This window comes from Simochromis diagramma, unplaced genomic scaffold, assembly GCF_900408965.1.
Source record: "Simochromis diagramma unplaced genomic scaffold, fSimDia1.1 OVJJ01000430.1, whole genome shotgun sequence".
NCBI classification, from domain to species: Eukaryota; Metazoa; Chordata; class Actinopteri; order Cichliformes; family Cichlidae; genus Simochromis; species Simochromis diagramma.
This window is the reverse complement of record NW_024387258.1, coordinates 257,990-285,156: the sequence shown is the minus strand read 5'-3', so window position 1 is coordinate 285,156 and position 27,167 is coordinate 257,990. Positions and strand designations below refer to the sequence as shown.

Sequence of the window (27,167 nt, the reverse complement as noted above, 5' to 3'; positions counted from 1 at the left end):
GCGGATTGACTGCATCTGAGCGATGAAGGCACAGCAGAGCGCAAGAGTGAAGCGACCAATAGCAGCTTCAGTCACCTTTTTAGACTTATTCATACAAGCACTTTTTCTATGCTTTCCTAAAGTGTTCTCTAATATCTACACACATTCATACTCCAATGTATCGGAGAGCAACTTGGGGTTAGTATATTGTCCAAGTTAGGGATCGAACCGCCAGCATCCAATCAGTAGACGACCCACTCTACCACCTGAGCTACAGCAAGCATTATGAACTGAGAGTTCAGCAGCACCATATCCAACATGTAACATCTGTGTTATCTGACAGCTGGCATATTTTGCACATTTTTGAGGACACAATATGCCACTTTCAGATTACCAATATTTTACAGGTGGATTTCCTACAATAAAATATTTCTATCATCATGGTAGTGCCCTTTTCCATCCATATGACCGTCTGCATGATTCTTTTTTAACCTTCAGCAGATTCTACTTCCTGCTGTGAAAGAACTGTCTGTCATCTGCAGCGATGCCTAGACTATGCTTCTCTTGCAGACATGGACAGATGGAAAGTCCAAGCAGTCATTCCTGTTATATCTTTTTCAGTCCACTCTAAGTCTAGGGGCATGTGCAGTATTGTAATGTAATGTGAATTCTCTGTGGAGACGTTCACTGTCTGACGATGACGTCTGACCTTAGCAGACTTGTGGATACAGAAAGGCTTCAGAACTCGGTGTCTTGTCCAGTGAGTCTGAGCTATGTGGAGATGCTTCTCACACTGTGGTTGGTGGACGGCCCATCCCACTAACTAAGCCACAGGAAGCTCAAATCACCAAATAAGGGAAAGCGTTTTGAAATTTGGACATAATGAAGATGACACTGCTACCATTTAATAACTAAATTGATATTTGCCTCAAAGGTGTTGCAAATGTGTAAGATATGATCCACAAGTGTAAACTAAGATTTGTGCGTATTTATTCAGCTTTGGATGGAAAATAGTTTGTTAAACAGTTTTACGTGTCGTCAGATTGTTTCATATTTCTGTGTGGATTGAAGCACAACTTCATTAGTCTTTAAAAGTTACCTACAAATTATTGTACACATTTGTAAAGTTCATGCTTTACATCATCTCACACACATTTGCAGCACTTCTGAGGCAAATTTGTCTCCATAGGTTAGTTTTTACATAAACGAGACTCAATCTAATAAAGGCTCCACAGAAATGTTAGCCTGGTGATCATGCTGCGTTCTCCTTTAGTGCTGTTTCCGCATGTGTCACAGAGGGGATGCATTTCAGTGTTTCCAGCATGCCGTTTGAATTATGAAGAGCCAGAATAGCAACAGGAAAAAAGTCGACAGATTTCTGAGAATATAACACACTGAGCTCCGTGCAACTCTCAGGCCTTTGTGACAGATCCAGACCAAACAAGCTAAGAGCACACTCTGGCAATAACAAAAACAGCATGTTAGGGGAAAAAATGGAAAAGGTGAGGCTTTTCCACGCTCTCAAAGGAGTCAGTGCGGCTTTCATGTCATTTCTGCCAAAGGGTAATGAGGGCTGTGGGGCAAACCGAGTCACATCCTGACACAGAGAAAGACAAATTTAGAAACAAACTGGATTTGCAAAGAGTCTGAAGCGATGGCGTGGAGAGAATATACACAGAGGGAAATCCTAATGATCTGCATACAGAACATCAGCCACCTGGTAAGAAAACTGTGAGACAACATTTCTAGTAATATTACTTAAGGATAAAAAGGCATATAGCCTGAGCATATGTGGTGTGAAAAAGGTCATTTAAAAATCAGGTATGAGCCATATATTGGATTTTTCTTTCGTGGCATTTAGAAGCCTGGTGAGTGCACTTTCACAGCTGACTAGGTGCAAATCTAATGTTACAGAAGAAGAATCAACAAGTCATCACTGTAAAATACCTTATCGACAAAATATACTCACACTTCGAAGACTTGATTTAAACCCACTGTATCCTAATCTTAGTAAAGTCAGGATATGTTAACAACGTGTCAAACTCAAGGCCTGCGGGCCACATCCGACCCGGCAGACATTTATATCCGGCCCGCGAGATCATTTTATATAGATTTATTATTATTGTTATGCATGGCCCGGCGATATGAGGCGCTATTAACACACACAGATCCCATAATGCAGCGCTGCAGCCTCCTTGCTGAACGCTAGGCTACCTGGGAACATTCCCGCGTCAATCAAGTCAAACTTCTGTTATTGTGAAGCTCGCCGCTCACAATGGTGGAGAGAAAAGTTGACTCTGAATACAGAGCCTTTCAGCACCGGTGGGAGGCTGAATATATGTTTACAGACATGCTGGTAAACCGTGTGTCTTATTAGTGGAGCTAATGTGGCTGTAATGAAGGAATTTAATTTAAGACGGCACTACGAGACAAAACGTCAGGATAAGCTGAAAAACCTAAACGCAGAAACTACAGGAAGTAGAAGAGCTAAAGAAGAACCTGACATTTCAGCAGACGTTTGTCACCAGAGCAAAACCACAAAGTGAAGCTGTTGTGAAAGCAAGTTTTATTGTAGCAGAGGAGCCAAATCAGCCCGGTACCGCTCTGAAGACCTGCAGGATGAAGCTGTGCGACGTCGTGTCCAGACAAAAACGCAGATTTTAGCAAATGTGAGCCTGAGCAGAAATACGATTGCTGATCGGTTTGTGAGATGGCCACTGATTTAAGAACACAGTTGTGTGAAAGAAGCAAAAAACGTTATTGCATACTCTCTTACTGTAGATGAAAGTACAGACATGATGGACACTGCACAGCTGGCCATCTTCATCCGTGGAGAGGAAATATTGGACATTAATCGATGCACGGGACAACGACAGGAAAAGACATTTTTTAAAAACGTATGTCTAAGTGTAACCGACATGAAACTGCCCTGGGACAAACAACAGATGGAGCGCCGGTCAGTCGTGCGGTGAAAAAAAGCGGACTAGTCGGCAGAATGTGAGTAAAGATGCAGGAGGAGAAATGTACCGGTGAGTTAACAGCACATCACTGCATCACACACCAGGAAACGCTGTGTGGTAAAGTCCTAAAAATGGAGCATGTAATGATCACCGTGACACAAACTGTAAATTTTATCTGAGCTAAAGGTTTAAATCACCGTCAGTTTCAGTCTTTTATGTGGGAAATGGATTCAGAGTTTGCCGACATTCCTCATCATACAGAGCTCCGCTGGCTGAGTTATGGGAAAGTTCTCAATACAGTTTTTGAGCTCAGCAAGGAAACCTGTCGGTTCATGGACATGTATGATACGGTGAGGGCATTTCAAGTGAAGCCGTCACAAACGCACCAGTGCAACCTGCCTCACTTTCCCTGTTGCCGAGTAATGTTGAACCAAGTCGGCGCACTTTGCTGATAAGCTGAGCGCACTGAGTTCACGCGGCACTTTGGTGACTCTGAAGCACAAAAAGAGAACTTCAAGCTGCTTCGCAAACCAATAATAACCAAAGGAATAATATTCCCGTCTGTTTTTATTCATATTTATGTTTAAAAAAAACATGTTTTAGTTTGTTCAATAAATGTTTTTCTTGTTTGGCCCACGACCTAAAGTGTGCCTTGAGTTTTGGCCCCTGTGCAGTTGAGTTTGATAACCCTGATGTAAACCATGTAAAGATATGAGGCCTTCAGGCCTTATTAGCGCATTGTCTGTGTTATTAGCAAATCCCTATATTAATGCCCCACAGTGAATCTCTACCTTATCGTGATAGAGCGGTTTTGTCTGTCCCAGGAATCCCAGGGGCTATGTCGTCATTCAAATTGATCCTGGGTGAGGGACCAGACAAAGAGGGATTCAGAAAAGCCCAATGAATGTAAAATCCAGGGAACAGTTCACCCATCGTGGGATAGGGTTACCAGGGTCCTGCCCTGGAGCTCGGCCTGGGGAGTTTGACCTGAGGATTCTGTGGGTGGAGCCTGATCCATTGCTAGGAGCCATTCGGTCCTCATACAACCGTTGCAAGAGTTTGGACCACAGACAATAAATCAGACTCATTGCCAGTGGGTGTTGGACGGCCCTTTGTCACTGATTCTGTTCATAATTCTTATAGACAGAATTGCTGTCTATATTTGAAAATCAAGCATCTTCTAGATGAGAAACACCATTTGCATGAAGTCTACCTGAGCAACTCCAAGTCCAATGCAATAAAATAAAACCATAAAATATCATTTGCTGGACTGTTCAATTGGAATTGCATGAGATGCATGACAAAAGGTCAATAAATAAACCTCACAAGATCAAAGGTTTACACTGACAGGCACGACATGTGAACAGACTCCTGATTTTTAGTGGTAAGTATTCATCAAAAGTGGTCATCAAAAGGAGCAGTGGTGGTGCCATAGTTGAAGATGTTAAGGTTGTCAGTGGGAGTGAGCAGGATGGACAAAATAAGACATTAGAGAGGGAAGGTTGGGATAGTTTGGACATATGCAGAAGAGAGATGGTGACTCTACTGGACAAAGGAGACTGAATATGAAGCTGCCAGGCAGGAAAAAAGGGGAAGACCACAAAATTCATGGATGTACTGAAAGAGGACGGGTGGTGTGACAGAAGACGATGCTAAAGATAGGGTGAGGTTGTGGCAGATGATTAGCTGTAGTGACCCCTAAAGGGAGTCAGTGGGAGAAGCTGGAAAATTCTCCAACAATGTAAAATGTAACATTTTAAGTAAATGAGGCCATTACTGACGGTCGGTGTAGCTAGGCTGTTCCTACAGCTGTGACTTTGATTGTGAATTATCATTGTAGAGTCTTTACCTTTCAATATAAAGTACCTTGAGGCAACTCTTGTTGCGATTTGGTACTATGTAAATAAAACATAATTAAATCAACACATCATTCATTAATTATTCATTAATTTAAAAAAAACAAAAATAATTGATAATAAGCCATTCCTATTTGAAAAAATACACATTTTTGAGGTTTGACCATTAACCCTTTAAGACCTACCATAGAACCAAGTCCGCCAGAGCTTACTTTATATTTTTACATACTGTGGAGCCATTTTTGGGAGAATTTCAAGTTGCTATACATCAATACAACCACTACAGCCTAAATTTTAATAATATGTATTCATTAAGTGCATAGTAATTACATAAATTGCAAAAAAGTGCAATAAACTACAAAAAAATTGAAAATCGTTTTTGATTTTTTAACATATATTTCTAGTTAGAGAAATTTAAGAGGCGTATCCCTCAAAACTGTAAATACAAAAAAGTTGCACAAAATAGTTTCCCACCACAGGAAATTTATTTTGAGTGTCTTCATAGTTTTATTTTTGAGATACACCAATTTCTATATACTGCAGGAAAAACGAAAATAAATATTATAATGCAAATTTGCAAAAAAGCAGCATATGCATCAAAATAAACTATTTCCAGCAGTGCAATATGAGTCCTAAGCATCCCAGAAACGACACAGGAAGTCATAAAGTCAAAGATAACTTTTAAAAACACCAGTATAGGCTCATTTCCGCGAAAATGACGTCACTTCCGGTTTCGGGCAGGTCATGGCGAACATGCGATAGTTCGTGCTGATGGACGTAGGAAGTGTTACAAACAGCTGATCGGATCGGCAAAGCGCGTTTCTGGAATATTATGTTTTTGTTGCTGCAAGTGCTTTTTATGCAGTTTTTGCAAAGCTATATGTGGAAGGAAACGTGACCGAGGACAAGCTGATGGCATAAGATGTAAGTACAACTCCTCCGGTTTCATATGCAAAACAAATTATTGCGCTAGCTTACGCGGTTGCAGTGCTACCGGGATTTAAAAATAGTTACGCAAAACGGAGCGTGCCCGCTCCGACCGGCTTTAAAGGGTTAAAAGAAAATATCACTGTTTTATTCACATAGCTCTACATGGACTACACCTCCTATAAGGTGTCTCATAGGCACATTTAGACAAACTGTGCTGTCAGTAAACAGCTTACCAGTGGTAATAAAGCAGTGCTCTACTCTGCCCACATTGATGTAAAAATCTCACAAAAATGACAGATCCCCAACCATTTCTGTGACCGCTTAACTTCTTTCTGATGTGACGTTTATGGGATCTGCTCTGAAGCTAGATTTGCATCTTATATTTCTGGTATAAACACATCCATTAACTGTCCCTGTTTAAATTAGATGTCATTGTCAGTGTTACCTTTTTATAGCTCCTAACACAGTAGGGAGGCTGTTGTTGTTGCAGGATAAGTGACTGCACTCTGCACTTAACAGGCTGCTATTGCTATTGTGTGGACTAAAGCTGCAGTGATTAGAGGGAGGCATAGAGACACATCATTATAACCAGGCTTCCATTTCCTTTCGTCAGCAACCACAACATCTCAATAGATATTACACTGAACGCAAGTCTCAATCTTGGTCTCACCGCTGCCCTATAGGTCTGAGATGACCTATTTTTAAAGGGATCCAGGGGCAACGCAGCAAAGACTAAAACAACAAAGTAGAAAAAACAGAGACGCTCCCTGTTACAATACATCAAACGCTGCTAAGAATCACTGTAACCCATTTCATCTGCGCTCACTTGCATTTCAACAGATTTCAGTCTGCTGACATGCAAGCTCAAGTTGAAAGCAATCAAAGAGCAGATTTGGCCTTACATCAGACTACCCCGCTTTCCCCAAACACTTTAACATTACCCAAATAAATGACTGATGCAGTGATCACTAAAAAGTAACCACTTGAAAAATTCCATGGATCACGTTTACATTATATATTTAAACAATCTGACAAATAAAACTCATCTGGAATTAAACCCAGAGAAACTAGTAAAACCACACTAACGGCCAAGATAAACATTCCACCATCTACTCCATAACCGTGCATATGAAGCTTAACCCAGTCGTTACTATACTATCATTTTGAATGGTTGTCCGTCTTTGTCTTATGTGCTGTAATAGAACTCTGAGTTCAATGCACTGCTCTATAGTGCAGTCATTTGTGGGCTGGGGCACTTCTGGAGGGCCACAAAGGTCGTAGCTGAAATTTAAGTATGTATATTTGGGTGGGCCCACTGGAAGTTTTGGTTTTTAGGTAGCCCACAGCACTCTTGACTTTTGGGTGCTCGAAAGGCACAAAATCAAAATCCCCCCTCCCCAAAAAACAACTTGGTCACACACACCTCATTCGGCATATGAAGGAGCGTCGGGAGCCCATGCACATCCTCATGGAGGATTGTTGTCCTTCCTTCTTCACCGTTCCTGTCTTCAGGTCCAGAATTCGCCCTGTTGACACACAAACAACATCTTTAATAATAATATTACACATGTATAGTCTGCAACAACACTGCCACGGTCCTGGGTCTTTTGCCCAGTGTTCTGTGTTTTTTGCTCTTTTACGTTCGGTCCAGCACTGCTTTGTTTTTCATTTTGAAATCAGCTGTTTGAAGCATCTGGGTGCTAATCCTGAGTGCCACAGTGTTTCATGACAGAAAAACGCATCAAGTGGACATGTAGTTTTATGAGTGGCAGCAGGAGAGAACTAGATTGTAAGTGATGGCTCGAACACAGTGAAGCTAAGGTGTACTTGTGTACTTTTGCTTTGACAGCAGCAGTGAGTACTGGCTCATCCTTTATCACATTCAAAAGAACATCTGTTTACCGATTTCCTCTGTGGTAATGAACCAAACAAATGGCATTGGGTCAGTTTCTGGGGAGTAGATCCATGCAGGATCTTGAGATCAGAATCTATTCAGAGTAAAATGTTTGTTTGATCAACATCAATACTGCCATTTTAGCAATATCCTATCAGTCTGTTGTATCTAGAATGACACAGTGTTTCAATAAAGCTGCAGTAAAAAGCCTAATTAATCGTCCTGTGACTGACATCAAACCACTTGTGTGATCTAAGTGCACATTAAATCCCTCAACCAATTCTCTTCACTGGCACTGAGACGGGGATGAAAAGAGAGACATTCGAATTGAAGGCTTGAAGAGAAAGCTGATTACTGAGACGGCCAGAATAAAGCAACTTCACCGACCTCTCAGAAATGCAGTTCAGTACTTTTAGTATCCAGAAACCATGAAGCTGACTGGATATTCACACTGGGGGTGGGCGTTATATATTTAATATACTCAATGTATCCTGAGTTTTCCCCACATATGACGGCTTTATCGTAACCATCAAGTATAAAGTGCTTAAGGGGAAAAGATTCACGTCGAGTTTTTCCCCCTCATGCTGCAAATGCATCATTAATATGTTGGAATTTTTAAGATTGCGCAAGCTGTTCAAGAGTTACGGTAGTTTAAAGAAACACTGGACAAACCTCTCACAGTGGCAGGTTAGTGGCTTACACAAAGAAAAAGATCGTTTTTTATTTCACAATTGTTATAAACACAAAAGAGTGCCTTTTTATTTCGCTTTTAATTTTGTCTCATGACTTCTTGCTTGACGTACTTTTGATGATTTTTGTTTCTTAAAGGTGCTCACCACAGAAAGTCTGAGTGCAGCTGATGGTAAAAAAAAAAAAACAACAACATTTCAATTCATTCAGATTTTTTTTTTTTTATTCAAAGTAGAAAAAAGTAATGAAGGGTCCATTTGAATGAATACAGCAGTGCAACGTTAGGCAGTAAGTGGTTGAAGATAACAGTTTTTGGAGGTTATGTAAACATATTGTGATATATATTGTTTATCGTGATATAGCCAAAACATATTGTGATATTAGATTTTTTACACACAAACTTAATGATCCATACAGAGGAAAGAAGGTTAAGCAGCATAGTAAATGTGGACCAACTCACTCGTCACAAAAGAACCCAACAACGTCTCGGTTAAGCACCAGACCAGAGATTCAGCTATCATAAGTTACAACACACCTTCAAACTGCTTTATACTCTAAGGTATTATATTAGACACACAAATAACCAGCTGATCCCCTGTGAGCAGCACCACATACAACAAACAGGACAAACTAAAAACTACAGGTGCAGCTGTAGTTCAGGAAGGAGTGCAGGAAGTTTGCTTCGATCCCTGAGCCAGATGTTACCGGGTGAGCAGCCGGGTACACCAAAGACCGTCACAGGGAGAGGCAGACCATCACTCACACCTACAGTCAGTTTAGAACCACCTAACCCTAACCCTCTGCCACGCTGCCACCAGCATTCTGATAATCATAATCAAAGACTGTACTCGTCTCTTAAATACAAGCTGGGAGCTGTTTCCACAAGCCTGACAGCCGAAGGCTCTGCCTTCTGTTTTACTTTTAAAAACTCTAGTAAGGAAAAACTTCTAGGATGTCTGCGTTATGGGTCAACTGAAGGATTTTCAGGGAGCTTTTAGAACAGTGAGATAAGGAATTACAACAGATGAGTCTAGAAGCAACAAATGCACAGAGTATTTGTTGTATTTCAGCATCACTCAGAGACAAATGTATTGTATTGGTATGTTAGAAATACTGGCAGGTACTAGTTGAAGGACATATCCTCATTAAAAAGGACTGGTATGTGGTTCTGGGGACTTCCACAAAGTGTACTGGGCTAAACTAAATATGAATAGAAAAATAGCATTAATATTTTTGTGTGCCATAATAAAAAAAAGAAAGATGTGAACTGTACTACGACCTTCTCACCAAAAATAATCAACTCATTCTTTCTGCAATGAGCTACAGACATCAGCAACTCCTTTGGAGTTTTGGTCTACTGGGAGCTGACGGACATTGTTCAGTCCTTCCACATCAACAAACTGGAAAACCATGCAGCCACGCACACGATGAGGAGGAGAAGAAGAGGAGTGAATTAAACTTAACCCAGCGACTTCAAAGGCTGTGCGCGTGTGCGCATGTGCTTGTGTACGCGTGCATTCTGGTGTGTTTTCATCTGCCAGAGCTCGACACGGGGATTACTGGGTTACGTGGATTACACAGTACTGCTGGGTGTTCAGAGGCGCTCTGGAGTCCATGCACAGACCAACAGGCACGCTTTGTGGTGATCCAGACTACAGTCTGCAGAAGGAGGTTTAAGAAAACAATGCTGCCCTCAAGTGAGCAATCCAAGTATTGCAGAGGTTTTTAGAGTTCAAATGTTACTGTCAGTCTTTCAGCTTTAAATACATCATATGTATGCAGCTAGAATTATAATGTAACACCAAATATAATAAAGATTAACAGCAGATTTAAACCAGACCTAAATCTTAATAATAGTTTCATCAGAGTTCCATTTCTAAATGCCAAATTAAAATGCCTTTGATAAATATTCCACCCTAATCTTAAATGTTCTCCTCTTCTCCCCATTTTATTCTTCCTCTGTGTCTAACGTTACAACAATGACACTCAGTTCTGCGAGGTGGCAGATGAGTGGTAGATTGAAGAAAGCTGCTCATCTTCCAAACAGCAAGAACCCACCTGTGATCTCCCCGCGTGACAGTGACTCCAAACTGTGGAGCTTCACAAATAAATGTCAGCACCATCTAAACCAAAACAGAGCTGGCTGTAGGACGGTTTCAACTGGACCTGAAGCTTAAATGGTGGTACGACTCAAAAATGTCAGAACAAAATGAGAAGGAAACCCAAATGTTGGTGACTCAAGCCTTATGCTGCTGGGTTGAGATGATCAGCTGGCCAGATCAACCACTTCTGTCGTACTGTGTTATGATGAATCCAGTCTATGAAGTCTCATCAACAATCTTTTCAGAATAAGAGCTAACCCTTCAGACTGTGATGAATATCAGAGTGTTACTTGTTCTAAAAGGTAAGTGTAGTGCAGCCTGACAGGTGGTGTGTGTGTAGCAGGTGGTTATAAAGACGCTCTGCTGCTCAAATCATTTTACGAAACAACAATGATCAAAAGTACAACACGTCAAGCTGCAAGAATTATTTGTGACGATCCTTTCTCTACCTGTCATGGAGTTCTCTGAAGTGCTGAGCTGTTCCCTCAATTTGTCCACATCATCAGGGTGGACCTGCTCGTACAGAGTGCTGCCAAACCACTCAGACTGGGGATGGTTCAGCACTGGTGTCACCGAGTCCGATACATAGATGACCCGACCCGTCTCTGCAGCAACCACAAACAGGAAGCCATCCGCCGCCTCCAAGATCAGGTGCTTTAGTTCCTACAGGGAAAGAAAGGTTTATTAACCAAGAAGCACAAACAAATAGACAAAGACAAATCAAGCTAATTTCAACCAAATACACAGTGAAAATGTGTTCAACTCAAATTAAGATGTAGTAAGTAAAAGTAAATGTTAATAAAGCATTTAAGTAGACATAAATGTTTATAAGAAGATGGAAACTCTTGATTAACTTAAAATAATTACAGCTCTGGTAATGTTGAAGAAATATGTTTCCTGTTACTTTAAGCTATAGTCATTGAGATCTGGTAGCATGGCTCCGTGCTGCTGCTCCGTCTGCATATATGGCCGCAGGCAGGAAGAACAGCAGCAAGGGCACGACTGTCAATAGATGCAGTGTTAAAGTCAGAAACAGCATGAAGCAGCTGCTCGTTTCTAGCTTGCACTTGGAATCTCTCACGCTTCTTGCGTTTCTTCTTCCTGATGTTGCCATCTCTTAATGTAGGTGTATTTTTCATTACAGCCATCTTCCTCTCATCTGGTTAGCCAGCACCAGTTTGTTTACCTGCATCTGGAAGCCCCACAGGATCTTAACTTCATCCTCAACCACCCTAATGGGTGTGTCCCATTTTGACCTCAGGACTTCCAGGCCATACTCAGTGCAGATGTTTCATAACACTTGGTTATGGCGTTCTATGTATGCCCTGCCTGCTAGCATCTAGCACCCTGCTCTTATGTGCTGCAGGGATATCGAATGCAGCAATCTTGCTGATCATTTGGCTGAGGGGGGTTCAGGCCTATGCACACAGAGAGAGCATCTCCTTGGTAAATCCCACACTTCATGCCGACTTTTGGCTTAAAGTTGTCCTCTGGTGTTGTGGCCACATTCCCACTGAATTTCTAATGAAGGCTCTTAGTGTCCTTTTGGTCTTGTATAGTTTTAGGCATTCCAGGATCCATGCGTGAGGTACTGAGTCATTGCCTTTCTTGTAGTCAATTCAGGCAGTGCAGGGTTGGTTAGTCTAGTCTTAAACTCTTGAAAGTGATGGGGAATTCCGACAGCTCCATATTGTTATCTCTCGTCTTCTCAACATGTTTGTGGTTTGCAAGATTTACGAATCTTGAAGCTGCTGCAAGGAGCTGTGACTGCAAGGCGGTTGGTGCCTCTTGTGATGGTAATTGCCATGAAGCTGTAGAGATGTCCTGTCAGGTTAAGCTTGGTTAAGCATCAGGTGGTTGCCTCCAGCCCTCACTGGAATCACCACCTCCAAATCTGTGGCCGTGGTCCTCAGCCAGAAAAGGGTGGAGTGCCCACTCTGCATCAGTGTGCAGCTGCTACTTATCCACATCGAAATGAGTCAGTTGAGATAGTTCGGGGCATCTGACAAGGACGCCTCCTGGGTGAGGTGTTGCAGGCATGTCCCAGGACCAGGACACATGCTGGAGTTCCCCTGCATAGACTGGATTAAGTGGCCAGGGAGGAGGAGGTGTGGGGTTCTCTGCTTTGGCTGGTAGCCTCCACGACTCAGATAAGTGGAAGAAAATGGATGGATGGTTGTTTATATCAGATTTACAGCATTTTTTGGGAATGGCATAATAATGCATTTGAAAATGAAAGTGGGCTGATTTTAACTCCATTACAAAACACGTTAATTATTCTTTCTGAATCATATTTGTTTATATTAAGTGTTGTTAGTTCAAGGATGATAAAACATGGTGTGATTTTGTTGCATTTACTTTGTGTGTAAGCAAAAAGAAAAACAGTAAGTAGCCACAAACTGTTTTTAATTTAGTAGAACTCGAGATGTTTGTCAGTGGGTGAACAACAAGTTGTTCTTATTACTGTGTACTCAGAATGAGTACATTGCCCAACTTAGTTATCTTAAGTAACCTTTACTTAGTTTTTTTGAGGCAATGAGTTTGCATAATTGTTTTTTTAGTTCTGGGAACGAATGAGATTTTACAGCGTGCAGATTTTTGGTCACAATGGTCACCAATTTAAAGAAGTGCAGTTTAAAGACCTCTTATAACAAAAGTGGTCTTTGTTGCACACTAGAAGACATACAGTGTATTGTCAAAAGCATTTGCTTGTCTCCTTTAACATAGATATGAACTTGAGTGACATCCCATTCTTAATCCTGTCCGTCCATCCTGTCAGCTTTCCACAAGGTTTAAGTGCCTGTTTGTGGGAATTTTGGACCATTCTTCCAGGAGCACTTTGTGAGGTCAGACACTGACATTGGCCAGTCAAGTTCTTTCACACCAAACTCGCTCATCCATGTCTTTATGGATCTTGCTTTGTGCACACTAATGTTGGAACAGCAAGGGGCCATCCTTTATCCTGAAGCACTACGATTTCCATTCACTAGAACACAAAAACAGCCCCACACCATGATCCCCTCTCCACCAAACTTTGCACAGTGTAGTCTGACAGTACTGTTCTCCCAGCAACTCGTCCACCTGATTGCCAGACGGGGAAGGATGATTCATCACTCCAGAGAATACGCATCACTGCTCTAGAGACAACTGGCAGCATGTTTTACACTCCTGCATTCGACACTTTGCATTGCGCTCTGTGATGTAGTGCTTGGTTTCAGCTGCTTGGCCATGGAAACCCAATCTGCAAAGCTCACTCTTCTCCTCTACGCTAATCTGAAGACCACGTGAGGTTTGGAGGTCTGTAATGATTAACTGTGTAGAAAGTTGGGGACCTCTGTGCACCACCCACCTCAGCATCCACTGACCCCATTCTGTGACTTTATTTGGCCAACCTCATCCTTGCTGTTGTTCCCAGACATTCCCACTTCAACTAACAGTTGACTGTTGAATATTTTGTAGTGATGAAATTTCACAATAAAAAATATTTTTCTATGCCAGTTTCAGTTCCACTGCCATCCATCTTTTTGCTGTGAGCATCTTAGAGCTTTGCTCCTCTGACAGTGCAGTACCTGCTCCGTGAGAAAGGAAGGCTTATAGGCGCCATCGGTAGATGTGTTGCCGGTCCCTCTCATGGATTTCATATGGGAAACAGCCATACGCAGGATGGTCAGCTTATCAGGTTTTCGAGCTAAAGCACTGCAGGTGGGGACCATGTCCGACAGCTCGGTGATGTATTGGGTCATTTTGTTGCGCCGGCGTCTCTCAATCTCACTGTGGTTCTCTCTACAACAGAGAAAAGATCAGTTAGAGGCTTGGAAGATGCAAGTTGAGAACCCCTTGCAGCCTTGGGATGCATCTTATCAGGATGTTTTGGAACTTTAGATGAATGACTCAAAGATGCCCTTTGCTGTCAAATTATTATTCTTTATTTTAACAATTCTGTGTTTAAATATTCATCTAAGAAGAAAGCAGTGACAATAACACAGGGCACAAACAGTTAAGGACTTCAGTGGCTCCTCCAAGTATCGTTAAGTACTCTATTTGTAAAAACACCTATTAGTCTTAATCCTGGACATAATCTCCTGCACTCTGACCATTATTATACAAACAGACACGAGTCTACAACGGCCAGATTAGCTGGTCCCACTTTATTTGGGGAAGACACAAAAACAACCAATGAATCTTTAAGTTGTGTGTCCTCCATCGAGCAGGTTACGCTGCAGACTTTACAGATTTACCAGCAGAGAAAGGTTTTTAAAAAATCCATCATATCGGTATGGATATACATAAAAATCATGCTCGAGTCAAGTTGGCAGTTTTTATTGACACCTCACAGATTCTCATAAAACTCGCGATTCTCAGAAAATTTTGGGTAAAAATTGAAAAATAAATGGATAAAATAAAATACAAGATAATTGCACAATACCAAAATAAAACATACCAAGCCCTGCATAAGCTCAGCATAAGCTCAGCACACAAGGGAAGCTCTCGGCTTGGCTTACATCTGTCCCACATGTTGGGAATCCAAGTATGGAAAAAACCATCCTGGAAATCTTGTTAGATGTAACAGCAAAGGTGTAACCACAGAGTACAACTAAGGCTCTGTGGCTTCAGATAATAGTTATATTTTCCATTTATGGTTTGGCTATACTCATGAAGAGCGAACAAAACACAGAGTGAAGCCAAATCTTAATGCAAGGCTGATAAAGTCCGCTTCTTGCTCGTTTCTGTTATGTAGCAGGAACGTCGACCATGCTGTGAAGCACCCTGTGAGAGGAGAGAAGACTTGCAGAATAAACCTCATGATTCTGGAATTTGCTTTTTATTACTCATGATTATTTTAACTTCGTATGAATTCATTACTGAGTTTACTTTTTCCCCTAATTCCAGTGTCTAACTTTACCTTCCTGTTTTTAGTTTGTTTGGTTCCCTTTTGTTTGTCTAACAAAGACCTTTGTGTTCTACACGCCGCTGTGTGAACAATCCCAAAGCCCTGCCACAGGACATAAGGCTAAAAAAGAGACTTCAGTGTTGCCATCTTGGATGTGGTGCTCCGATTACCTCGCAGTAACAGAAGGTGTTTAACTGCTGGAATATGACCTGGTTTTAAAAAAAATGTCTGTGCTCACCTCTCTCGTACTAAAATTGGGTGCGTTTAACAAACTCAATGCTTCCAGTTTTATTTTTAGCCATCTTTTTTGGGAACACGCTGTGAGCATTTCTAACAACACAGAAGTGTTTTTGTTGTTGTTAGGATCAAAGTGTCTGTTGATCCCTGCATCAATGGAAAATCCTCTTTATGCCCAGCTGGCTAAGCCTACCTGGCGTATCTCTCCTTATCCCCACCAGGATTCTGATCTTCACTGTCCATATTCAGCTGCCACGCAATACTTCATTACATGTTCATGATTGATGATCGATGCGACAAAGTCTGATGTACAAAAATGGACAACAAGATGGTTTCTCAGGTCATGTGTGTTTTTAGGATTGTCACTTGACTCAGCAGTGACTCACAACCACTACTACTGCCACGTCAAGGCACCAACGAACTGAGCCCAGTTACACAGGAGGGTGTTTGCCTCCTTTTTATAATGAAATTAACAATCTTTTTAATTGTTTAAGAAATTAAATTAGTTTAACGATCCAGCACGCTAAAATACACATAAAACCCCAGCATTCAAATGTCATCCATCCATTCGCTACCGCTTATCCTTTGCAGGGTCGCGGGGGGCGCTGGAGCCAATCCCAGCTGTCATAGGGCGAGAGGCGGGGTACACCCTGGACAGGTCGCCAGTCTGTTGCAGGGCCAACACACAAGGACAGACAACCATTCACACTCACATTCACACCTAGTGACAATTTGGATTATCCATTGAACCTATCCCCACAATTCAAATGTCATCTAGTGTCAAATTCTACATGAGGCAAGAAAACTTTTCACTAGATTGAGGACATCTTGATTGACCACTCATCTCATGCTAAACATTTACTAGAATTTCAATCAAACAATAGCTCATAAGCAGCTAACAAGCAAGTTGCAAAAACCCCACAAAACCCACTAGTGAATATTGTTTCTATGATTAAATTAAGTCCACAATATCTGTCAAAGTCTTTAAGTTGTTCAGATTCCAACAAAAAACAAAGAAAAATTAAATAATTAAACTGGTGAATCTGCACCGTCCAACCTCAAGGTGAGTGTGGGAAGAAATGTGACGTATTTGCTTGAGCTTGTATTTTGTTTGTAAAGAAATGTCACCTTCATCAGTTCTTAAAACAAATATTAGACCGCATCCAACCCCTAGCAGGGAATATTACCTGACTGAGAACCTTTCCCACTGTGCCTGTACACAGGGCAGTGTGTTTGCTCATCCCTCTAACCTTCAGTTCAGGTGTTATAGCCTAAAATAGTACCAGCTCACCCCCCCCACCCCACCATCCCCCCTCAAAAATAAAAGTGAATTCCTTTTTCAGCTCGTTTTTTCAGTTCATTCTTTTGTGTCATGAAATAAGATGCAAGGTGAATGAAAGCTGTTGTATATGGGAGAAAGCAACGATGAATATGCTGGAGTGGAAACAGCAGATGTACAATGTGCATATGCAGCAGCACATCCTTTCATGGTATGCCTTTCTCAATCCACATGGATCAGACATGAAATGCAGTTCCTTGTGTAGCCAGCAGAGAGCAGCTCCTGCTCTCCATTGTCACTGTTCAACTTCACAGATTCTGTCAGCTCCAAACAGCATCGACTGCTATATTTCAGAACTATCCTACACACTCACGCATTACATTGTATTAGAAGGAACAAATGAAAGACAGGCTGAAATGAAAGGAAATTGTGAGAGGACACTTGAGATGCAGTGAGAGGAAGACTCGAGTCCCCTTTATGTAAAAGAAAAAAGTCCCGATGTGTCCACATCAGTTACAAACAGGGTATCAGGAGGATTCTCAAAACAAAACGGGAATTTTTAGAACGATATCTCAAATTAAGGGACCAATTTAAACCAACATAACTCCTACTTTGTTCCAAGAAACCATTAACAACTCATTGCACCTGCCGATACCCTGAAACAAAAACTGCGTGGTTTTCATGAACTATGTACTCAACAATTTCAGACAGTATGTGTGCCATCTACTGTGAATGTTCTCACCTTGAAAACTTGCTAGGCCCCTCTCCATCTTCATCATCAAAGTCCATTCTGAGAAACAACAACAGGAAAGAGAATTACCACTTCTTAATTTAATTAAGTATGTTTTTAATAAAAATTAAAAATATTGCATAAACGTATCAGAACATAGCCACAAGCTACGTTTGGCCGACAAATTACAAGCAATTTGTAATTCGTAAGAAGAGGTAGAATAGCTCCTTAGTCATTGATAGAATACCTACCAATGGTTGGACAAAGCTGGACTCAAAGACAGCGGACGGTAATTAAGAGAAGCAAATGTAGTCAGAAATGAGTGGCCTGAACTACCAGAAGGCAACACTGCAGACATTGAGGACAGCTACAAGTACCTAGGAATCCCACAGGCGAATGGGAACCACAAAGAGGCCGCTAAGAAAGCTGTAACCACCAAGTACCAAAGGGTCAGGCAAGTCCTGAGGAGCTGAACGGTAAGAACTGTCAACACCTAGGCCCTGCCTGTGATCAGGTACCCTGCCCCCGCTCCCTTCGCTTGTGAACAAGACCCCAAGATACTTGAAGTCCTCCACTTGGGGCAAGAATCTGTCCTTGAGACAGAATGGACACTCGACCCTTTTCTGGCTGAGGACCGTGGCCTCAGACGTGGAGGTGCCGATTCTCATTCCCACCGCTTCACACTCGGCTGCGAACTGTTCCAATGTGAGCTGTAGGCCATCACCTGATGAAGCCAACAGAACCACACCATCTGTGAAAAGCAGTGTTGAGATTCTGAGACCACCAAAGTAAAAGCCTTCCACTAGGTGCAGCAGCTTCAGCAATCAGAATCAGAAGGACTTTATTTATCCCCGAGGGGCAATTAAGATACAACAGAGCAGCATGGCGTTGAAGATAAGGACAGGGCATAAACAGGCACACAGAATATACAGTATATACACAGTTTTAAAATTAAACTGACTGAATAGGTGAATAAATAACTGTAAGTGACTAAAAGTGAGTAAAGTGTCACTTACAGTTATTTATTCACCTATTCAGTCACTTTAATTTGGAGATGCTGAACTCAGGTGCAGACTCAGTGTCCCCAGTCTCAGATGCTGTTGACGATCTGCCGGAGGTGTGAGTTTAAGATCTAGTGGGCCGGGGCCTCTGCTAGGTGTTCCCAGCGCACCCTCACTATACGTTTAGGTGCGCCAGGTCTGTCCAGCATCCTTCCCCAGCAGGTGGTGATCAGTTGACAGCACAGCTCCTCTCTTCACCTGAGTGTCCAGAACATTAGGCCACAGGTCTGGTGATTGATGTTCGAATTTATAATCGTATGACCAGACCTGCGGCTGAGGGTGTCTTGGTGCCACGTGCACTTCTGTTCGGATACGGTGTTCATTATGGACAAACTGTGGTTTGCAAAGAAGTCCAATAACAAAACATTGCTCAGGTTCAGATCCAGGAGGCCATTCCTCCTAATCACGCCCCTCCAGGTCTCACTGTTGTTGCCCACATGAGCGTTGAAGTCTCCCAGTAGGATAATAGAGTCCCCAGGCGAAGCACCCTCAAGCACCCCCACCCAGGAACCCCAAGAAAGCTGGGTACTCTAAACTGTGGTTCAGTGCAGAAGTGCAGGCAACAGTCAGGACCTGTTCCCCAACCAAAGGCGCAGGAAACAAGCCCTCTCATCCACTGGGAGAAACCCCAACATTACAGGCAGCAAGACGAGGGGATAGTACGATACCACCCCAGCCCAGTACCTTTCACCAAAGTCAACTCCAGACTGAGACAGAGTCCAGTCTCTCTCCAGGAGAGCGGTTCCAGAGCCCAGGCCGTGCATGGAGGTGAGCCAGACTATATCTCGCTGGTACCTCTGTCAAACTCAGGCACTAACAGGCTCCCTCCCCACCAGAGAGGTGACATGCCATGTCTCAGTCACTAGTTTTGGTAGTTGGGGATCGGTCCACCAGGGCCTTCGCTTCTGGCCGCCGCCCAACACACTTTGCTACCAACCCCTACGGCGCCTCCTGCGAATGGTGGGCCAACAGGAGCATGGGCCCATTTCCCTTTTTCAGGGTTTGCTGTTAAGAATACTTGCTGGAGAGTTAAAACTGTTATGCACACTGTCTGCAGGCAACAGAGAAGATTTTTAGCTGTTCGTTACCTTGACATCATTTCGAAACCACACAAACACGTGAACACGTTCACATACACTCTGAGCTGAGCACATACAGCAGGAACACCATAGACAGGAGTAAACTGTATCGCAACCTTGAGCCATACCTTACTCTCTACATTGCCTGTGCATGGGTTAAGTGTAAACTGACCAACTAATGTACAACAAACAGAAATATACAAAGTCTAGAGCAATCGATGTGTATTCCAGATCATTCTTTTACTTCTGTGACTTCCATGCTAATGCGGTCTGCCTTCAGTATGAGATGTGGTTCCATTCTAAATGAATCCTTTTTAAAGTTGAAATGACAAATTCAAACAACTTCTTCCATTTTCCACTGGCCACTAGAATATTTTTCATATAAAGAGGTGAGAAAATATCCTCGCACATTTTATCACTCACAGAAACTGTGAATGACAGAACAGTATTAACAGTATACAGTTGCTTTTTCAGTTAATACTGTTAATGAATCACAACTCGATGGAAGGGAGGATCGTTGTTGGCTTTTTCCTGCAGAGAGAACAGCTGGACCTCACAAATAGTATCTTGTGCGGAGAAACTACTCTTATAAACGAGTCTTCTAAACAATATGCTTTCAAAGTTTGAGACACCCAAACTTCTAGTTTTTCATTTAAACCTTGATTGTCTTTCTGGTATTGAGATTGTGGGATGCAACTACGTGAGCACCCATGCTTCTTAGAAAAATCAATAAGTATTATCAATAGACACAATGTGTTGATAATTACTATTGATAATGGGAAAATGCTGAACTACTGCATTTTTCCATCATCAATAGCAATGAATCTTGCTGCATCAACAGAGCAAGAATCAGTTCCATGTCCCACAGTGGGACCAACTCCACTGAGCAGTTTGCAATTAGCAAGTGGTGAGTTTATTGCAGCGAGTTGTCTAGTGTGTAATCATACCGCTGTGAATTAGAAATACCAACGTGTTAAATCTTGCACGGTTCCAACGAGGATGAGAGAGGCTTAGCATTGTTCCCAGGAGTGATAAAAATCGCTCTTTGTTGGTGTACTCATTGCCCAAATACAGACATGTAGGTGCAGATAAATTTAAAAGCAGAAGACAGTAAGAAAATTTGTCGTGTCAATACAGTTATGCTGCAGTATTGAGGACACTGCGAGAGTCCTAAACCTCAATACAATCACACTGATTGCATTTACTAGTTCAGAATACAGTAAATTTAACACTAACAGGATTTAAAGGACTGATGACCCAACAAAGCTTTTGTGATCCTTTAATTTTAAAGCTAATTTCCACAGCATATCAGCAGTAAAGACACTCACCCTCCTGATCTCCTCTTGCCCCCACGACCTGGGACGGCTCCACCCATCCTCACCGGTCCAGATCCAACAGCTCCTGGCATTGAAACTGTCCCTGGCAACTCACTGCCCATTTCTGGAAGATATAACAGAGGGAGGACTAACTATGGTTCTAATCTTAAAGCAATATAATTTGCAGCTATAAAACTGTTTCTATGCTTGTGTGTCCTCTGTGAGTGTCACCAGGGTCTGTGTGTGTCTTCTCCATTGCTTAATATAAACTGTAATTTGCAAATGTGCATTTGAAGTACTGTAAGATGTGTCAAATATTCTAAACTACTCGCATGTATGTTTACATTGCTTTTATATTACAGTGCTGTTAAAAAAATATTTGTCACACTTTCAGATTATCAAACACGTTTTTAGACATATATATCAGTAAAAATACAGGCTTCCTCTTTTACTCAACATTAAGCTGCTACAGTGTGAGGACCACAGTCTATGCTCCTGGAGTCTCTATCATCACTCTGTGCCTCTACATCTTTCTGCTCCACTCACTCATTAAGCCAGGTGAAATGGATAAGTGAAGCAAACCTGCCAGTATGACTCAGTGCACAAAGTAAATTAATTAAAATTTGATACAGTATGTGTTACTGCACCCAGAGATATATACATACACAATCTCACATGCACACAGACACAAACACTGCACTAAATAAAGCAGGCTAAATGTCTCCTCATTGTTGAGTGCCACAACAAAATGATGATAAAAACCTGATCTATACAACAAAAAGGAACCTAGGAACTTAAAAGCCACTAAGTAAAACCAGTACAAACATCCCTCATATCAAATAGGTGTCTGTTCTCTCGTAGCTCTGTTTTTAGCCTCCGCCATCTTCTACTCTACTCGTTTCACTATGTTGATGAGACGGTCTTAAAGAGAGTCAGTGAGAAGTCTGGAGCTCGACCAGAAAGCCAGAAGTAGAAAAGCCCTGGGGTTAAATCCATTAATGAGCCTTTGGGGAGACTGAAGGAAATGCTGCCTCCTTTCTCCTTTTCAATCACTGCACACCCTTACCCAAGGTTGCTTCTATTCCCGCTCTTCAGTCACGCTTTATTTCTGACCTCCATAGTTTTTTCCCTAGCCACAAAGTTTAACAACCAGCCCTCAAACAGGAGGATTATTACACACTCAAAATACCACTATACACGTCTTTCAAGTTTCGAGTGAAGCTAGCTAAATAACAAAAAAACAAATGCTGCTAAAGACACATACAGTGAAAGTGGAAATTATATCCTTAGTTTTAACCTAAAACTCATTGTTGCACTCAGGGGCAGCACAAAAGCGACCCCGCTTAAGCTCATTTTTAGTTTTAGTCCCCTCGATTTCCCCCCGAGTTATCAGTTCTGTCGCTAGTTAGCTAACATGAACTAATGGAAGTCTATTAGACGCAACCAACCAACCCGGTAACGTAGAAGATGGCGCTGAACTTTAATTTTAAGCACTTAAAAAAAACAAAAAACAGCTTCGAAGAGTTATAACTATGTCAGTTTCGCAGTGTTTCATCTCCTTTAATTGTCATGGTTAAAATGTTGAACACCGTCAGTGTTTCTCTATACCTCTGCTATCATTCCTCATGATGATTTATCACTTATTATCATCATGTAGAAGTCAAAGGCCAAAATGTAAAAGACTTGATTTTAAAGGTAACATTATCTGTATTCACAAACTATGTTTACTGAGCAGGTGTCTAAATCGAATCCAAATGATATAGCCTGTACAGGTACACAGGGCTCGTTTGCAATAGTGACTTGACTATGAAATAGTAACCTCTTGTTTCTAAAAACACAGCTTGTCACAATCATACATTAATGCTGGCATGTGTTGGCTGATAATAGAAACGTGCAGAACCCTTAAAAATATATGCCTCAAGTCACCAAGTTTCACTGCTGTATAAATGGACAGTTAATTGTTTAGTCCCTGTGTGTAAATATGGTTCTTGGGGACTTTTTCTGTAACTGAAATACTCCCAACAGCTTAACCTAGGCGAAGCTGGGATCGGCCTGAGCATCCCACAACCCTAATCCAGACAAGCTAGTCTGATAGTGAATGCATGAATCCAATAGAAGTAGTGGGAAAAGCTCAAATTTCTCCATAGTGTGTGAATGTGTGTGTGAATGGGTGGATGACTGGATGTGTGAAGCGCTTTGGGGTCCTTAGGGACGAGTAAAGCGCCATACAAATACAGGCCATTTACCATTTACAGTCATGGAGGGATATTCTGATCTGCTGTTATATACTGGCATATACTGGTATATACTGGTGTATACTGCTCAATATGTAACAATATGATCTTGATGAGTCCACTCAGCCGCTTGCATACTCTCAGCACTACCAGCAGCACATGTAGCCGGGGATGGAAGGTAAATAAATAAAAACCATTATTTTTCCGTTTCAAAATAAAAATTCCTTAAAAATGACATTCTTGGCACAGGGCTAACGAGTCAGAACTGTTATGATTTAAATAAAATATCTGGCTCATTAACTTTCACATGTCCACGGCAGAACTCGGAAGTGAGGCTATGAAACAAACTTTACTTGGAAGGTTTATGAATCAAAATCAACTGACCTTAGTACAGGTGTAGAACAACTTTCTGTTTTTTGATCACTTAGTTAATGGAAATGATTTCAGCAATAAATAAGACTAGTTTAATTGATAAATGAACAAGTCAACAAGGCTAAAGATCTGACAAGGATGCTCTGCTACATTCTAGCAATTACTCTTCTGTGAGCTGCAGTTTGATTTATGGCCTGATTTTTTTTTATGGGTTTTTTTGTCCTCTCAAAGCACACAGACCTCATCAGATCATTTCACTTCTCGTGTTTCTCACCCTCTTACACCAAATGGGTCTGAGCCACAGAATTATGGGAATAATCCTGCAGTGACCAGCCCCTCCCACATCCCTGGGTATCTGGTCTGAGGTCAATGTGCCTGACTCTACTGCCATCCCAGGGAAACTATAAGGCTGATTTTTTCCTCTGGCTGTGCTTAATGACACACAGAGCTCTCACTGCCTGCGTCCACCACACATTGGAATGGCTCATTATACAGTTGGATGCAGCCTCCATACAAGACATCTGCACTGACTGAGATCTTCTTTGACTAAGAATAAGAAGAATTTTGTTTTGTCTGCTCCCCGTCATCTTCTTTTCTTTCGGCTGCTCGATTGAGGGGTCACAATAGCCGCTCACCTGCCTCCATCTGACCACATGCCTAGAAGGCACCTCTGTCACACCAGCCCTCTGCATGTAGTCTTCTCTGAGATCTTACTCTTTTCCTTCTGCCTGGTAGCTTCATATTCAAAATCTTTGGTCCAGTATATGCACTCTCCCTCATCTGCATGTCCCTCTGATTTACTCAATTCTAATCTTGTCCATCCTGCTCACTCCCAATGAAAACTTTAACATCTTCAGCTCTGCCTCCTGTCATTTTGTCAGTGCCCCCCTCTTCAAACCATACATCATCACTCTTGCTTCTATCCTTCTGTCAGAAATGACTCCTGAAATTCCTCCACCATGCCTGTTCACGCTTCTTCACCTTTTTCTCTGCAGTTTGTCTGCTGACAGTGCCCTTTCATTGTCTGACAGGACTGTTCATTTTTCATTCCAATTGCACCTCACTTCAACACTCTGTATGCAGCAAAGGTACTAATAACCAGTCAGTTCTTTATTTGTATTCCCTTTTCATTTACACTGTCAATGAAGTGACGCAAAGCATTAAGGCTGACCCGTTTCTTCAAGAGAGTCTCTGTCATCCGCACAGGAATAATTACTTTGCCGCAGTACTTTTTCAGATTACGTCAACTTGAATTCATTTATGCTACAGTGACATATTATGTGTGACAAGAAAAAAATTCTCAAGGGTGCTCCACACACAACCACCTTTGATCACAGGACGAGTGCACAGATCGCCTGAGAAGACGCAACGTTTCCGCAGACAGTCGCTGTCTCACTCGGACTGTTGAAGGTTTGCAAATGATTTGTGTCCAACTAATAAATGTAAACAGATTGCAGAGTCTGTGTCCGTGATCACACACCGAGAACTCAACTCTATTTGTGCCAGCTGAGTTGAGTCCTGGCTATTTTCTTGTACAACAGGAAAACTTGCTGAGGACAAATGGACTTTTTAAATGGGAATTCCTACCTATGTAGACGGCAGAAAACATGTGACTTTCAATGATTTGCCACCGTTAATTACTGTATTATCAAAAACAGATTGCTTGTAATTGACTGCTTGACCCCATTTAATCTCAGACTGTGGAGTGCTCTCTTCTAGGATGACAGTCACAGCTTGAAATCTTTGTTGCTGATGAAAATGGTTCAGCAGCATTCTGAAACTTGCTGAATGAATTTCAGTGAGTCCTGAAGCTGCTGTATAACTTTATCATCATTTCGTGGTTGTTTTCCCTTTGAATTGCCATCAAAATTCAAAAAATTCAACCTATTTAGTAGTATATACTTTCGTTCTTTACCAAGTATTAACGTAGCAAACAGGTAGAACTTCACATACAACTTATTTAGTAAACTGGCAAAATGAGGACAATGTATTAGCACTGTAGTGAAATTTTTAGGACTGATTCAAGCAGCTAACGTCTATTAATGCTGATGCTTAACATTTGGTACTGCAGTTGTGTCCGTCTGCATATCTACAAGTATTTGGCAACAAAAAGCATGTTGTGAGGGGTTTTTAACCAACTTCCATGCATGCTGCAACTGCCTGATGCTTGACATGGGCCAAAAGCTGACTGGTGAACGGTGGAGTTTACCAGGAATGGGAGAAAAAACAATACCAAAGATCAGGACAGCATCATGAAAAGTGACCGACACTGGCTACAGTGTCGGTCACTTTTCATTGTTTTTAGCATTTTGTTTCGGTTCTTTGTATCTTATAACGTCTCCGTGCTTGGCTAAGGACCGACAGCAGCACAGGCAACAGTAGCCCACAAAAGGTTGTGCATCATATTTCTGACACCTGATGTTCTCTGCATCAGTTGTCAGATGGACTCTCCGTGTCCACGCACCGCCAACGCGCCACCGCCGCTGAACCGTAATTTCCCCTCGACTCTGCAGCCTGTTTGTGGTCTTTAAAAGTTTAGATATATGGATTCGGCTCACTTGTTTTCACCGTGGCTTGACGCCGGCTTGCAGTTACTTGTTTATTTACCCCAAACCAAGAGGAAATCCCAAAGTGCAGGGGCAGACTTTTAAACAGCATTCCGCTTTGTCCAAGCGCCCCGGAACATATTTATCGGCTTTCTGTGCAATAAAGAATCAACAGGCACGGAACAGAGATACACGAATAAGGCAAATGCCGATGTGAGACTGCTCCCCTTCCATAAAAACGAGCATTTAAATATCTTAGAGGCAACACAGCATATAAAGGGCAATGGGGTACGGCAACAATATGCAAAATAACCTTTTGTATCACTGAGAGAGGAAAGCAACGGGCTGGACAGCCAAACCCGTACAGCTAGCAGTTCTACGGGACACGAACCGGAGCAAAAGTATGACAACAAATGGGCCTAAAGCCATAAAATCACACAGCAACCACGTCATTTCGACAGAAGTTGGCTGCAAACCTGGGAAGAAAAGCCTCGCGGTGGTGTGAATGTCGGCTTGGTGGGGGAAGGGATATGGATGCTGGAGCCAGGCTACGGCGGCCTGTCGGAGCTTCGACCTTCTTCAGCAACAGTCGAAACAAAACCCGGCTGCATTTTCTCCTTTACTGTCCTGAACATATCCATTTTATTTCTCCACCAGCACACTATAGCTGCTCACTTACCGGACGGGTTGACCGCAGCCGGGGTTGCCATGTTTCCTCGGCGGAGAAAAATAACAAAACGGCGGCGATGCAGATGACGCACAATACGGCTCGAAAGCCCCCGTGAGAGACTGTCTCTTCTCCGCGGGATTAGCACGCGAGACTCGGTCTAGCCACCAACTACACATCCGCTAAAGCAGCGGAAATAATGTGGACTCAAGCCGCTAACAAAGCCTGTCTGTATAAATATATAAAGAGAGAGAGACAGATGGATAGATTTAAAATATATATATGACGTATCTTTAATGAAAAAAAGTGGTTTTAATAAAATTCAAGATGTCTGAATGGTAACA

General features: G+C 42.0%; 1 protein-coding gene across 4 annotated transcripts in view; it reads right to left on the bottom strand.

Moving 5' to 3' along the window:
• arnt2 (aryl-hydrocarbon receptor nuclear translocator 2) overlaps positions 1-27,133 on the bottom strand; it is a 62,197-nt gene extending 35,064 nt beyond the window's left edge. The window contains exons 1-6 of one of the 4 annotated variants that reach the window (XM_040002135.1): positions 26,836-27,133; positions 21,017-21,128; positions 17,561-17,608; positions 13,981-14,194; positions 10,861-11,074; positions 7,149-7,251 (exon numbers count right to left, since the gene is read on the bottom strand). In XM_040002135.1, coding sequence (XP_039858069.1) covers positions 7,149-7,251; positions 10,861-11,074; positions 13,981-14,194; positions 17,561-17,608; positions 21,017-21,128; positions 26,836-26,866 — 722 coding nt within the window. In that variant the 5' untranslated portion in view covers positions 26,867-27,133. Of the gene's footprint in view, positions 1-7,148; positions 7,252-10,860; positions 11,075-13,980; positions 15,179-17,560; positions 17,609-21,016; positions 21,129-26,632; positions 26,816-26,835 lie in introns of those variants that run through there. The other 3 variants (XM_040002136.1, XM_040002137.1, XM_040002138.1) reach the window with 3 other exon arrangements.
• Between the last annotated feature and the right edge of the window lie 34 nt (positions 27,134-27,167).